Source organism: Agelaius tricolor, unplaced genomic scaffold (assembly GCF_023055355.1).
Source record: "Agelaius tricolor isolate 1412-34295 unplaced genomic scaffold, bAgeTri1.0.p SCAF_9, whole genome shotgun sequence".
Taxonomy (NCBI): domain Eukaryota; kingdom Metazoa; phylum Chordata; class Aves; order Passeriformes; family Icteridae; genus Agelaius; species Agelaius tricolor.
The window spans coordinates 9,056,953-9,072,757 of NW_027269269.1; the positions used below are offsets into that span (position 1 = coordinate 9,056,953).

A 15,805-nucleotide genomic window follows, 5' to 3' on the forward strand; every position below is an offset into this window, starting at 1 on the left:
CTGCCAGAAGTGTCAGCCTCCTTTTTTCCTTACGTGTTTCCAGCCTGTAGATTTGCATTGCTAGCAGTGTACATGAGTACACATTTATTTTCTTTTCATGAGAACAGCAGGCATTATGTCTGGTTTTATATTCAGATATGCAGGTCAGGGACTTCAGTGCAGTATCTTACTAAAGCATGGTCCTGAAGATAGTAGCAAGGTTGGATTTTTTGAGTTTAATTTGTTCTAATTTTTTGAGATGTCAGTCTTCTTCTAAAGGTTAAAAACTTTTGAAGGAAAGCCAAGCCTTAAGTTTAAATGCATTAAGAGATTACTCTAAGGTAATTCTAAAGTATTATAAGCTCTTTTAAGTGAGTAAAGGAAGATGAGGACTTTAACCTGTCACTATACCAGCTTGTTCAATTTCTAGCAGATATTGCAGAATTTCTTACAAAACATTTTATTTTGGATTCAAATGCTGTGGATACTCACAGTTGTTTCCCATGGCCAAGCTTTCCCAGCTTCACAACTCTTTATAATGACAGTTCATATCCTCAAAGGGAGTTGAGGGTCAAAATCAGATCTTTCAGCATAGTTCTTTCACTTCATAAAAAACTCATTGTCAGAGACCTGATTAAGGAAAGTCAGCAAAAGCAGAATTCTGCCTCACTAGAGAAACCATAGTGCCTAAAAATGATTTCTTGGATGTAAATGCACCTGAGAGATAGCCAAAGATGTACTGCACCAAAAAAGGTGTCTAATCATTTTACTACAAACACTGACACAAGGGATTACTGTATTTTAAGTTTAGGAAGGTGTACTCAAGATGGGTTTTGTCCTGTGGCAGACGGAACCTCATGGATGTAGCAGGAAATGAGAGGAGCTTCACTCAGCAAGATGAAGGTTGAGAAGGAGATATGATTGCTATGAGTTCATGTTTTGCAGGGGACTACTGTAAGGAAAAGTGATACTTAGTTTGAGTAAAATAGATCTAAATTGGTGATTTTTAAATTTAGGCTGAAAATTAAGTCAATGTTTCTGAGTACTACAACAGTCAAATTCAAGATCAGTCTTTCCGTGTGATTAGTGACAGACAATAAAATTTCAGCAAGACAGCCTTTTCCCTCAAGACAGAGTCTGATATTTTAATGGGAATTGTTTGAGGTGATACCTGTACTTGTAAGGGACTTTACTCCATCATCCTTCTGTGGTCTATATTCCTGTTAAATTCTATGCATTAAAGGAGGCCTCTCACCTAATCTGCTGGCATTCTCTTGGAAACAATGGAAAAATAGAGGTTCTCCACTTATAACGTAGGTAGGAGAAACGTCTTTCCTTTATCTACAGAGAAGATAAAAATTACTAATTTATACTAGAATTCTGCTGATCCTACAGTGAAAATGAGATGAGTGGAGTACCATCCTGTATAATTCACAAAATCAATCTTACTATGCTTTAAGTGGAAGATATGGTAGAGACTGTGTGACCTTTGTTGCTCTCTTGCATTTAATTTCTAATTTTGTAGAACTCCTTCTTGTAATATGATATCAAAAATGATGACAATATTCCAGCCTTGATCATACTGGTTCTTCAGTACTAAGGAGTAATGAGTATGGTACTTTAGACTGCATTTCTCCAAAGTACACTCAGGAAATGTCTTGCAACCAACAGTTACAGTCTGAGAAGGATGAGGTTTCAAGTGGCTTTAAGATTTATGTGGCCAGTACTATGACACAAACATCTATTTAAGAAAAAATGAACTGGAATTGAGTGTAAAATAAATGTAAGAACGTCAGACTAAAACAAGACTGAACATACCCTTCTGGATTGCCAAATTCCTTTCCCTGTGCTTAGAGGCAATCAAGTGTCTTACACATTTCTAAACAAACTCCTGAAGTAATGTTTCCTTCTCTATCTAGTTAAGCAGAAATAATAAAACAGAAAATTCAGCTTTCTGTGTTGCAATTAAACATACTTATAGCCTTGTACTGCAAGAACCAGTTTTAATGACAGATGCTTAAATTTAATTAACTGTAGATGCAAATGGACAAACCAGGACATTCATTTCATACATATGAAATGCATTGATGCAGGAGAAATTGGTTACATTGAGATTCTAGAGATCTGCATCAGACATGTGGTACAGGCCAGCAAACAATAAAAATAAATTCTATTTCATTCTATAATAGGTTCTAATTCAGTTGATGAGCTACTGTATAAGGAGTGTATGTATTTAATATCCCATTTAAGCAATGCTTTTCTTCTAAATGCAGGCAAGGAAAGAGGAAGTGGTACTAGACAAAGACACTAATTCAAAGTATTCTTCACTGCAATGATTACCCTTTGCTTTGATAAATCATACTGAATGTTTTGCTAGAATAGAAATAGAATATCTTTCCCTTATTTGAAAGATGGAAGAGGAAGTGTTTAATGAACCGCAGTTTTTGGCTTGTGGGCTGTGTCAGTTCACCACCACAGACTGATTATGCTGGTGGATCCAGTAACAAAGGACCCAGGTGAGGCTGAGGTACTCAATACTTCCTTTGCCTGTTTTCAACATTAAGATCTGTCCCCACAAGCATTATATTGGGTCAGTTAATCACCCCAGACTGCTGAAGCTGATGCATCTCAGGAAAAAATGACCAAGATTCTGTTGAAGGGTCTATTTCCTTGTTAAAGGATCAAATACTACAAAAATAATTTTATACTGGGTTAGTTTTGCTGGGCACATAAAGATACATATTTTATATCAATGTTATTGACAATTTAACTAAGATTTTAGTCTACATTGAACACGTCTTTGTTATTTGGAAGAAGTTTAAAAAATATGTTCCAATTTTTTTGTGGGTTGAATTTTTTATCTGTCTATAATCTGTTCAGAGGAGAATTAAGTTGGACATCAGGAAGAATTTCTTCATGGAAAGGGTTGTTATGGAAAGGAGTGCCCAGGGAGGTGGTGCAGTCATTTGGTGCTTGATACTTAGTGCTTTGGTCAGGTTGACAAAGTAGTGATGAGTAAAAGGTTGGACTTGATGATCTAGGAGGTCTATTCCAACCTAAATGATTCTGTCCTTCTGTGAAATAACTTCAGTATAAATTAATTGAATTATATTCAACAGTAATTGGCTGCTGCACCGAAGAAAGAAGCAGTTCAAGATAGATAGTGAACTACTGCATTTAAATTATCAGTTTACTCAAAACTGAGAAGCCAATGTGGAGCTAAGAAAGTTGGAAAACTTGGTGCACTTCAAAGATGGTAGAGAGCAACCTTGCCATGATTTATCCCTCTGCACCCCTGGATGCCAGGTCTCAGGACTTTGTGTCTGGTTGGTTAAATTGAAGCCCAGGTCAGTTTATCTTAAATGTAGGTAACCCCTCACACTGCTAAGGACCTTCTCTGGTATAAAAGAACAAATCAATAAAAAATGTATATGAAAACTTTGCACTGCTTTTCAGACTTTCTACAAATCTGATATCACAGGAACACACTGCACTGTGAAAATATAGGAAGCTTACAAAATTCAACATATACACAGGAAAACTAGGATAAATATAAAATAAAGCTTATATAGCTTTTTTTCAGAGCTACATTTCTCAGTTCATAGGATTTGCATTTATCACTAGGAAAAAAGTTTGCTTCTGAAATGAATTTAAACATAAAACTAAACCTTTCTTTGCTTGATTTAAATATTTTGTGCTTCCCTACTTGCAATTCTGAATAACTATTTATTAAAAATATCAAATAATGAAACTAATAATTATAATTAATAGTTACTGTTGTCAGTTGTGATATATTCCACATTCCATACCTATTATTATCTTGCAGAAAATTGGTCCTTTTATATTTAAGACTTTGGCAATTTCAAGTATTTCCAGTGCTGCAGAAGACTTTATCTCTAGAACATAGAAGACAAGAAGCAGAAAGGAAATTTATACTAAAGCTAAATCTAAACAACCTAGAATAAATAGTACTTTGTAATGTTACTTATGGTGAAGAAATTTTGAATCACAGAGGACTAATTTTTTTACTGAAACTTAAATTCATATTCATTAATATTTAATGAATAAAATATTGCTTATGGTTATTTTTTGTGGGAAATACTGAATGTAGCAAAGTGTATTTGAGCATATGTATGTAAAGAATAATTAAGCTATTATTCAATAAAGAAAAAAGATGAAGTTGTGGGGAATATTAAGTAGTTTAGCAGAGTAATTCTAGAAGAGAAAATTATTTGCAATTTAATTTATATTGCAGATTGGAATCTTAATAGACTGAAAAAATAAGATTGATTAGTTAATTAGATTTCCTTATTTTTAAAGAGAATGTAGCATATTTTGTAACATTTCTCAGAAAACTTAAGTTTGCCATGTTCACTTTATAATAATGACTAAATAATTATTAATGAGGTATTTAATATTATGGTTGTAAATGGCTGAAGATTTCAGTTGTAGCAGACTGGACAACATTTCAGAGCTATCATGAATCAAGAATTAGCAGGATTTGTTGGCAAGCCCCTGAGTGAAGGAATAACTAGCTTATTAAGATTATGAACTGCAATAATGAAAAGAATGGTGGAGATGGGATGTAAGAGATGCCATTCCATGTATTTGATGTGCTTTTATCTTGTCCAGATTCAGTTAATGCCTGAACACTCCATTATAGATGTCAGAAAAACAACAGCAGGGTGCAGAGGAGAAACCAGAGCCAAAATCTAAGTTAGATGGTTGCTGAAGTGGAGAGAGTAAGAGCAAGGAAGTCAGCCTGACTGCTTTTGTGAAGCAGAAGGGAGTTTAGACATTTTCATCTTTGTGTGCCCTGTTATCCTGAGCAATCCCTCATTTCCTATCCCATGACTGCTGACTTCTTTCACACTGTGGCTTATTCTCAATCTGAGCTGGGAGGATAAAATAAGGAAAAAAAGTGTAGTTTTAGATGATGATTGATGACAGCTTTTTCTTCTTGTTGAAATAAAATGTAGCTGGCTACTGATTCTCAGGTTGTGTAGTAACAGGGGTTACGAAACGCATCGAATTCAGGGTTTCTGGTGTCCCTGCTGCAGTCAAAATACACAGCAGATAAAGAACTAGAATATTTTTATAAATTATTATTCAAAATGTCCTTGCATAAGGAAGAACTAACAATTTCTCTGTGTGCACACAGCCGGGGCAACGAGAACAGACTGGCCCTGCGGCGACAGACCATTCTGCGGGAGAAGGGCAGGAGGCAGGCCAGCCGGGGGCCAGCCTACATGTTCAATGACCGCTCCACCAGCCTTTCCCTGGAGGAGGAGCGCTTCCTGGACGCCGCTGAGTATGGCAATATCCCGGTGGTTCGCAAAATGCTGGAGGAATGTCCCTCGCTCAATGTCAACTGCGTGGACTACATGGGGCAGAACGCCCTGCAGCTGGCAGTGGCCAATGAGCACCTGGAGATCACCGAGCTGCTGCTGAAGAAGGAGAACCTGGCCCGGGTGGGGGACGCCTTGCTGCTGGCCATTAGCAAGGGCTACGTTCGGATAGTGGAGGCCATCCTGAGCCACCCCGCGTTCGCCGAGGGCAAGAGGCTGGCTCTGAGTCCCAGCCAGTCGGAGCTGCAGCACGACGACTTCTACGCGTACGACGAGGACGGCACGCGGTTCTCGCACGACGTGACGCCCATCATCCTGGCGGCTCACTGCCACGAGTACGAGATCGTGCACACCCTGCTGCGCAAGGGAGCCCGCATCGACAGGCCGCACGACTACTTCTGCAAGTGCAGTGAGTGCAACCAGAAACAAAAGCATGACTCTTTCAGCCATTCTAGGTCCAGGATCAATGCCTACAAAGGTCTGGCCAGCCCTGCCTACCTGTCTTTGTCCAGTGAAGACCCGGTCATGACTGCCTTAGAGCTCAGCAATGAGCTGGCCGTGCTTGCCAACATTGAAAAAGAGTTCAAGGTGAGTAGAGGGACGCTGATTCTGGCAGACATGGAATGGCAAACTTTATCCTTCATAAATCAGCAATATAATGTGGGAAAAGATACAGTTTTTTTACTGAGTGGAAGATTTAAATCTTTGTGAATGTCTTATTGCTGTGTGCCAATTGTAATTCATGCTGCTTATGTAGAATGTACCAATGAACTAATTTTCTACTTCCTGTCAGGCAGGAGAGTGAAGGAGGCCCTTCAAACTCATGGCTGAAGCTGGTCTAGGGCAGGGAAAGAGTGGTACATTTTAGTCACTTATGTCAGATAAGTTGCATGATTCTATCAAACCCTCATGAATTCTCTTTAGTTTCTTGTATTTGGACTTGAAGCTTTCATACTTACAGTGTATTGCATTCCTTCATGAGGAGGATTCTAAATAGATGTCCTCCTTTTTTAATGTGGTATTCTAGTATTTCTGTTCAGTTCTTCCTCTTTCTTACTTTTTTGTGCTTAGTTATATGTAAACTCTGTAGAGTTAAAAGGCTTTTTCAGTGTTAAATAGAAATTTTTATATTTAATTAATGGATGTTTTTGAAAAAAAATATTAGTTTAGACTCTTGAAGCATGAGTTAAGGAGTAAGAATATAAGGTTTTATCTGTCAGTAAATGCAAAGTCAGGCCTTGTGCAAACATTGCCAATGTTATTTATGACCTGGGTTAGCTAAAATCATTTAGCATGGGTTTGCCTCATGGGACCCTGTCAAAAGCAGATGCTCCTGTGACAGAGCTCTATATATAGACTTCACTAGCAGGAGATCAACATCCTTCCAAAGCTGTAACAGAATAATTTCCAACATTGTGTTAGCAAGTGTTTGAAGTTATCATGATCAATATTTAAGAATAATCTTGGCAGTGGTACAGTTTACAGAACTGTGAACCTGTCTCTACTCAGCCAACCTGAGCTGAGGTGTTGCAGTTCTGAATTAATTCCCCTGGACTTGTGCTCATAGGTGGCACCAGTCTATTATAAGAAGCTGAAATATTTATTGGAGATGGAAAATAAGGAAGAAGAATGTATAAGGTGATCTTAAAAACAGCAGCTGAACTGCTGAAATTGGAGGGAAGGAGAAAAAACCAAAATGCTGGGAGGACCATTTGAGATTATTGCAGAGAATGAATATCTGCCCCATGAAGTCCCTGGCAGAAACCTTTAAGACCTCAGTGGGCTGAGATTTCATCCACTGATTTCCTGTGCAGTTCAGGGAAGAGTATTGAAACCACATACTTTTTTCTCTTTAGCAGCTGCTGATGACAACAAAAGGACTTGATTAACTTAAAGCAGAGTAAATTTAGAACAGAGCTAAAAACCGTTTTTCATAAACCATAAGCGCAGCCTGTTGAGTTCACAGCTATGTTGAGATAAATAGCATGTCTGATTTATAGGAACTGTATAGATCCCTTTACCACAGTTGGAGTGACACAAGCTAAGATTATTATAAAGATAGATAAGCTCATTATCTGGAGCAGCCAGCAAGAGGTGCCCTTCAATGAATGCTACAGAACACAATCAGTGAGATGAGTGAGAGGACAGTACCTGTCCATGGCACCACCAGGCAGGGAATGGAGCACACAGGTGAGAACCTAAGTAGGCTGGGTCACAGAAAAAGCTTCTGCAGCCAGCTCTGAAGTGCCATGAGGAGGTCCTTCTTTGGTGACTTCTGTTTTTACAGTTCCTCTTTTGTCTCAGTTGCTCTCTGTAAAATGAGAGCTTCACTTCTAGTGTAGTGTTGTACAAAGAATTTTAACAGATTTTGGATACTGTCCCTCAGCAGAAACAGGAGATTAGAGACAAAGCAGCTCCATACTGCTGGGCATTAATCATCCAGGCTCTGCTGGGACTATGCATACTCTTTGGGTAGAGTGCAGTGGAATAGGAACACTGAGGAGCACAAGGCAATGTGGAAATTTAACTCTCCAATAATTTAAGGTTTCACCAGGAGCTGGCAGCTGGCAACATAAGGTCTTTTGGGAATGTTTTTATAGATACTAAAACCATGTAGTGGTTCTGGATAAATATTAAAGACTGTGAAGTACATTTATAACTGAATTTATGAGAGCTGACATTTACACTATTGATAAGTAGTGATGTTTACAATATCTAGACAGGCCAGGGACTTGACTGCAAAATACCCTGCCTTAAGTTCAGTGGAGGCAGTACAAGTGTGTAAAAGTTACAAGAAATGGAGGCTGTCAGTTCTAGTGAGTCTGGGCATGTTTGCACTCCTGCAAGCTTATATCCCTGGTTGCTGCAATTAATCTAAAAAAAATGTTACCCTTGCTTTATTTCAGGAGTTTGCTACAATTATTTGGAGAGTGTGGTCACTGCATAAAAGTGTGGGTTTGGCAAAAATGCTTAACGTGTGTTAGTGTAATCAAAACAAGTATATTTTTAGTGCATAGGTTGTGGCACTGGACATGGCAAATCTTTAGCTCCACCTAGGGTTAGCCTGAGCCATTTAAAATATTTCAAATCTTACCTAAATTAAAACTGAGCTTTCTGGTAACACACCATTTTAGGTCACCTGTTTGATAGTGCTGATAGGGTATTGTAGCAGGGAAACTTTCAAGTGGTTGCCTACAGCAGCCAGTGACACAGATAATTTCCAGGTCTTCCTCAGAGGCAATAGGAAGGATCAGTGCTAAACTGTGATGCTGGTTGTTTTATGACTGTCCTATAAATTGCTTCTCTCATTTAATATTAGAGAGAACACTGGCCATGAAACTGTGATTCATACAAAATAGGAAATGCCACAGTTGGGGGAAACCATTATTCTCTGGAATAAACCCCTTTCTTTCTACAAACCTATGCAGTAGTGTTATCCAGCATTACATGCATTTTGCATTTTGTTGCAGGTATTAAAAGTGTTGCAGTATTTAAGAGTGTTTTGGAGAAAAATACTTTATTAGGCGTAAAATCAGAAAAAAGTAGATTACTTCTTAAGGAAGAATAACTGGACAGATGTGTAAAGTACAGTGTAGAAATATTTCTGTACCAAACAAATAGGTAATTCAAGCTTCCTAAATAATTCTGACATCTTCAGGTATTTCTGAAGACCATTTAATTTAGTTTTGTGTCATAGAACCATAGAATGATTTAGCTTATAAATGACCTTAAAGATTATTTAGTTCCAACCCCACTGCCAGGGCAGGGAACCTTCCATTAGACCAGGTTACTCACACCCCCATCCAGCCTGGTCTTGAACATCTCCAGGGATAGAAAGTACTCTAGGGACAACCTATTCCAGTGCCTTACCACTATTTTTGCCTAATATGTAGTCTAAACCTATGCTCCTTCAGCTTAAGGACATTGGCTCTCATTCTGTCCTGCCAGGCCTTTTTCTGAAGTCCCTCTCCAGCTCTCTTGGAGCCCCTTTAGGTACTGGAAGGTTCTGTAAGGTCGCGCTGGAGCCTCATCTTCTCCAGGCTGAACAGCCGCAGCTCTCTCAGCCTGTCTGCATGGGAGAGGTGCTCCAGCCCCCTGATTGTCTTTGCTGGCCTCCTCTGGACCTGCTCCAACAAGTCAACCTCTTTTTTATATTGGGGGCTCCAGAGCTGATGCAGCCTTGCAGGTGGGGTCTGAGCAGAGCAGAGGGGCAGAATCCCCTCCCTGGCCCTGCTGCCCACGCTGCTCTGGATGCAGCCCAGGACACAGTTGACTCTTCAGGCTGCAGTCTGACATTGCTGCCCCATGTTGAGTTTTTCATCCACAGCACTCCCAGTCCTGCTTCCCATGGTTTTTCTTGATCTGTTCTCTGCCCAGCCCATGCATGCACTTGGGATTGCTTCAGCACATGTGCAGGACACGGCTTAGTGTGCAGCTTTACTAAGTTTGATATTATATAGAATATTTTTATTTTTGGAGATGGTGTTCGTGTTTTCTGTCATCTCAGTGGTTTGCCCACCTAAGAGCTAATATATTTACTATACACATAAAGATGTAGATGATATATGACAAATGTTGTCCTGCAGAGATGTGGCCTGAAGTTTTGAGAGGGAACAGTTGTGGCCCAGTGCTGTTCAAAATAGATAAGATTAGCATTTGTTACAAAGTCCACTGCAACGATAATGGCAACTGACTGGTTTACTGTTTAAAGGGATGAAATGGAAAATGTGTTTTTAAGTTAAACATAGATATATTACTGTTTGCTGTACAGTAATCCCCCTAATAAAATCATCCGAATTTGCTTTTCTGATGAGAAGCAAAATTCAATTCAACCCTCTCAAAATCTAATTTTCTAGTGGTTTTTTTGGGTGTTTTTTGTTTTCTTTTTTTTTTCATTTATACAACCCCTATTACAGAAATGGGACCCCCATCTTCACTACAGCAGTTGTCAGCTTTCCTAAAGAAAAGTAACATCACTTGTTAGAGAAGGAGTGAAGCACTGAAGGCATAAGGGCCACCTTTGAAAGGGAAGTAATGTATTTAGCTATCTGCTGTGACACCTAAATTCAACATTACATCCCACTTTAAAATCCTAAATTCTAGTATAGCAGTATCCATATTTCTAATCTTGTCCTCTGCAGTTCACTGAGCAGAGCCAGGACATGGTCTGGAGCACTGCTCCATCCCATCCATGTGGTTCATTGTCGTCCTGCATGCTGAGAACATTCTAATCCCAGGCACAGTCTGGGGGACAGCAGGAGCCTGTGACTGGTCACGGGGGACTGTGTGAAAAAAGTCTCTTTCTTTGGGAGATACAGCTGTAGTGATGCTCTCCTGGCTGTGGTCTCCTGTTCATGGTCAGAGGTAAAGCAGGCCATGGTCAGCTGAGGTTTTCAGAGTGACAAGTGCCTGCTTGCTCCCTTACTTGGCACCCCAAGACAGTCTGGCACGTTAAGGGCAGGTGACTCCTCTCAGCAGTGCTACTCTCACTCCTCTGCCACCAGCATTGTTCTCTAGTTCCTCATCCCCCACAGTGCTGCGTCACCTCCCTTCTGCAGGTGGGAGCAGCTAGTACTTCTCCCTCATCCTTGGGAAGAAATTTGTGAAATTTGGCACAATTTGTTTTTTTTCCTAAACTGCTGAGGAGCCCTGAGCCAGTGTTGTCACATGCAGAGAATAAAGCACACATGCTTTACTGCAGAATTCAGTGCTGATTCTTTTTAAAGCCTCCAACTGTAACTTAGTTTCTAAATACCATCTAAAGTTTCTCAGGAATGGACTTTTTTAAAAAATCACTACATTTACAACATGCAGTAAAGGAAAACTCATTATCCATGCCTTTGTCCATTTTTGAAAATAAATTAAGCCAAACAAATTGCCCCACTCCCTTGACTCACATAAATGGTAGGAGACATGTGAGACCTGGGGAGGGGGACCTTTATTTGTGTGTATACAGAGACACATTGAAAAGTGTATCAATCATTTTTGCTGTCATTTCATTTTTTGTTCTGCCTTCAGCTGACTTTGCCTGTGACACAGCAGAGGAGGAGGCAGTGATGGGCAATGCTCAATTTCCCAGTTGAGCAGTTGTTTGCCATAACCTGACTGCCGAGAACTTTTCATCTTGGCTACCACCACTGGTCACAGCTGTGGCAGTATTTCATGGGAGGGGGGAAATGTTTTACTGCATTTGCAGATGAGAAAATAAACTGGTGGATTTTATGGATGAATTTACAGGGTGCATTAGCATGATAATGCATGATAATATACTGTAGTACTGTGTACAAACCTAAATTCAGAAGGGATAATTCCCTGTAGAGTAAAGGTCTCCTCACATACAGTTTTGAAACTCCATGTCAGTCACTTAAGCTGGTGTCAGTCACTTAAGCTGGAAAATACTTACAGAGAGTGTGTATGAGTGTGGATGTATGTACCTATCTTCTACCAGAAAAAATACACATACTAATATATTACAATGCTTCATAAGTTCTTATGAAGGCCAAATTATATTGTTCATATGTTTACTGAAAGTTACTTGGTTTTTTATATTGGTACTCAAGGGTCAAATATCAGTTTGGAAGAGTTAGTACCTAATCATAGGTGGGTAGTTGCCTCTATGTTTCTCCTTTGTCTGTGAATTTGAAATGGCTAATTTTCCTTTCATTTGGAAGAGAAAATTAATGTGTTAAAAATACTGAATAGTGAATCTTAGCTTCTGCAGAAAAATGAAAGCGAAACAGAAGGTGAAATATTACTCTCAAAAAAGTCTTTCTGTAGTGTCAGAAGTCAGGATTTTGGTTAAAATCTCCTGTTATTCATTGAATGGAGAGAAAACAAATAATGCAATAATAAATTATTCAGAATGAAAGGAAATTATTACTTTTAGTATTTAGATTCTGTTGTCTTTGTAGATAAATGGCATTGAATGAAGTGCCTTTTGCTCTTATAAGACTTCTGAGTTACCTTGTTTATGTTATATTATTAAAAAAATAAATCACTAGCAGTTTTATGTAGATGTCTGTAAATATTTGTCTGTGAATGTTTGCATCTATCTAAGCAAAGTGAAGTGTAAAACTTGGATGCAATCCTTTAATATATCCAAGTAATAAACTTTTATTGTAGTGTTGTGCGTAATAAAGCACAAAGATGCATGAAGTACACCCTCAGCAAAGAAATTAGGGTATCCTGTATGCTCATTCTCTTCTAGGATGAAGTATTGGATGCATTGGATGGTGGTTAGTATGAAGGAAGTATTTAAAGAGAAGGGGCTAACTCAAGACTAAGGGTGGAAGAAGGGGAAATACCCTTAAGAAGAGACTGGAAGAGGGGGAAATGTGTCTGTGTAATAAAGCATTTGTAGAAAATTACCTTGAACATGCCACAGAGACTACATGAGCAGTCCTGCATGGTGTGAGGGGGTGGGAAGTTTCTTCCATTCTTTCATTTAGGAAAAAATTCTACAGTATTTCATCTTTTTAAGACATTAAAATGAGCAGAAATCAAAAAATAGCAGAAGTTTTTGACAGGTGTGTGCCTAAATCTCTTATGAGTTTTTTTTTTAGATTTAGATACACATCTATACCTAATTCCCAGCTATATCCAACTTTTATGGTCCAAACACAGCTGCATGTAAGGAGTGGTTAATGAACTGCAGATTGCAATGATTAAAATACCACTTTCTGTTTTGACTTAGGTCTTTTGGAAAACAGTGCCCAAGGACAACACTTGTTAGCTAAAGCAATAAGCAACTGAAGCTGCAGTTGCAGAGCAACATTTTGGCCCATGTGCTGAAGTCTCTTAAGAGGTCCTTGAGCCAGAGCAGAGCTGCAGTCAGAGATGTAGTGTCACCACACAAGCTGTACCACTGGTACAGGTTAACTCTATAAAAGTGTTGCTGGAGAACAGCAATCAAACCTTGTCTTTGCAAGCTAGAATAGATGTTGGAAAAGGGGAAAGACAAAGTTTACAAGAATAGTTTTAGGCATTAGAAATTTCAGTATATTTATGCATTTCGGAACATGGTTGGGAATTTCTTCAGATGTATCTTGCTTAGGATGCTCATCTTGGCCAGTTGAAATCTCTACAGTGCAATTTTCTACATCTTTTCTAAACTTCTGCAACAGCGAATAGAAAAATTTCCCCTCTGCTATACATCTCAACTTGAACTGGTCATTAAAATGTGTCATACGATGTTTCTGAAAGTGTTTTGTTTTTTTTTTTCTACTTTAATTGCCTCTAAAGCATGTCTAGACAAGTGACTCAGGTGGGAAAAGTGATAATGAAGATGTACAAGACAACCAAGGTGAGATGAACCCCATTCCTTGAACATTTAGGAGAAGAAAGGAATAACAAGATGCAAAGAAGCTATTCACATTCACAGAGGTGTAGGTGGAATGCAGAATTGCTTCTCTCTTGTTGGATCTAAACACCAAGATATTTTTCTTTCTGCTTCTCTTTTCTAGAATGATTACAAGAAACTGTCTATGCAATGCAAAGATTTTGTAGTTGGACTGCTTGATTTGTGCAGAAATACAGAAGAAGTGGAAGCTATTCTGAATGGTGATGTGGAGATGAGCCATAGTAATGGAGAGCATGGTCGTCCCAGCCTCAGCCGCTTAAAACTCGCCATCAAGTACGAAGTTAAAAAAGTAAGCAATTCTGTTGATCAAACAGGCATGTCATGATGGTGGTATAAAATTATGCTTTTGTTAAATTTTATGTTTTGGTAGCCTGTGACACTGAAATGAATGTTTGGGCCCTTTGGGCATAGTGGTTTTACAATCTAAAGAGTCCTTGCTTGCAATATAAACAAGAGGCAGATGTTTAAGGTGAATACTGGTCACAATAAGCATGAGATCAAATGACTCTAAAACAATGTGTAGCTATGTGCAAAAGTTTTTGATACATATTTTTATTTTAAATCTGTTTTTTAAAGAAAAAAGATGGAAAAATTTTGCACTACTTCTGAAGCCTGGAAAAATGTAAGATCTAATAAAAGCTAAAAACAGTACATCAGTCCTAGTGCACTACATAATAAGAAATGACACAGATTTTTGTCAAGCTGTTGTGTCTTTCTCAGGAATTTGAGAAAGCCTGGAGAAATTGCATGTCTCACAGAAACTGTGTTTGTGTCTGTACAGAGGGATCAGAGGAACAACCTAGGAATATTAGAACTGTGGTTCTGAGGTCAGGAGAAAGCAGGCTTTAGGCAGTGCCAGCTACAGGAATTATTGTCCCTTCTTTGCTTGCTTTCATTTCTACTGACAGTTTAATACTCTGTTCTCCATCTGAACAGTGCTCAGTGAAACCAGCTGAGTTTGTAACTGCATAAACATTGGAATTTCCCAGGAAACTTGTCTTGGATAATATAGGTTGTAAAATTCTAGGTGACTTGTGTCAATCAGGGAGAAATGATTTGTGTGGTGAAGTTTGTATGACCAAAGATCAAGAAGACACAGATAAAAGGTATACTTCAAAAGCATGTTACCATAAATTTTTAGAGAAATTGAGTTAACATGCCTGGGGGGCACACGCAAATTTATATGTGAGAGGTTGTATTTATGTGTTCATGAAGGGAAGGAAAGACAAAAAACCCTTTTGGCTGAACCAGTATATGAGCACAACCTGCAAAACACTTCCAAGCTACAGTCACTAAAGAGAGCTGAAACAGCTTTTGAAGAGAACAGCTTACATTGAGGTTGGGTCCTTCATACTGTGAGTCTTAGTGCTTCTGCACATATGAACTTTCTTTCAACACTTTCTCTTACCTCAATAAAGACATTTCTTGTACCTTCAGCCAGTCATCTTTTAAGTATAGAGAAAGGATCTAGAAAAAAACACTACATTCAAATAAATTTTTATTTTATTTATAGATTTGGATTTTAAAATGTACAGTGCACAAGAATCTACAATTTTTAACATCTACCTTTGTAAGATGCTTCTTATACTTTCCAGAGGACACAAAGAGCCTTTAAGGACAGACTTCTCAGTTTTGCAGTTTGTCCAAATGGTTCCAGAACCAAGTTATAAGTAATCCTCATCTGATTTCCTGCAAATGTGACAGCTGTTTTCTCATGCCAGCTGAAAAAAATGGTATTTTCTGTGTAATTATGTGAAAATAGGATGTATTATTTCTTTCCTAAGTGAAGATTACATAGCAATTTTTGCAGAACAGAAGACTCAAGGTGTTTTAGTTTCTGAAGCAGTAAAATTAAAATTATAAATGTCAGAAACATATAGAGTTTGCCCAGATAAATTAACCTTAGATGAAATTAATAGTTTATGATGGAATATAGTGTTAATAAATAAGTTTTTAATTTAAAGTATTTCTTGCTGATGGCAACATGCATGTTTGCTGGGAGATTTGGCTTATCAAAATAGATTTTCTGATGCCCCTGTTAATGCTCCTTTGAATTTAAGCTGCATTTTCACAATTCCAGCATTCTTAATCCACTTCCTATGGCTGTATTTTAAGAGAA

General features: G+C 38.4%; 1 protein-coding gene across 1 annotated transcript in view; it reads left to right on the forward strand.

Annotated features, from left to right (window-relative positions):
- TRPC6 (transient receptor potential cation channel subfamily C member 6) overlaps nt 1-15,805 on the forward strand; it is an 80,569-nt gene that overhangs the window by 43,600 nt on the left and 21,164 nt on the right. The window contains exons 2-3 of the mRNA XM_071434204.1: nt 5,141-5,915; nt 13,790-13,975. Of these exons, the coding sequence (XP_071290305.1) occupies nt 5,141-5,915; nt 13,790-13,975 (961 nt within the window). The remainder of the gene's footprint in view (nt 1-5,140; nt 5,916-13,789; nt 13,976-15,805) is intronic.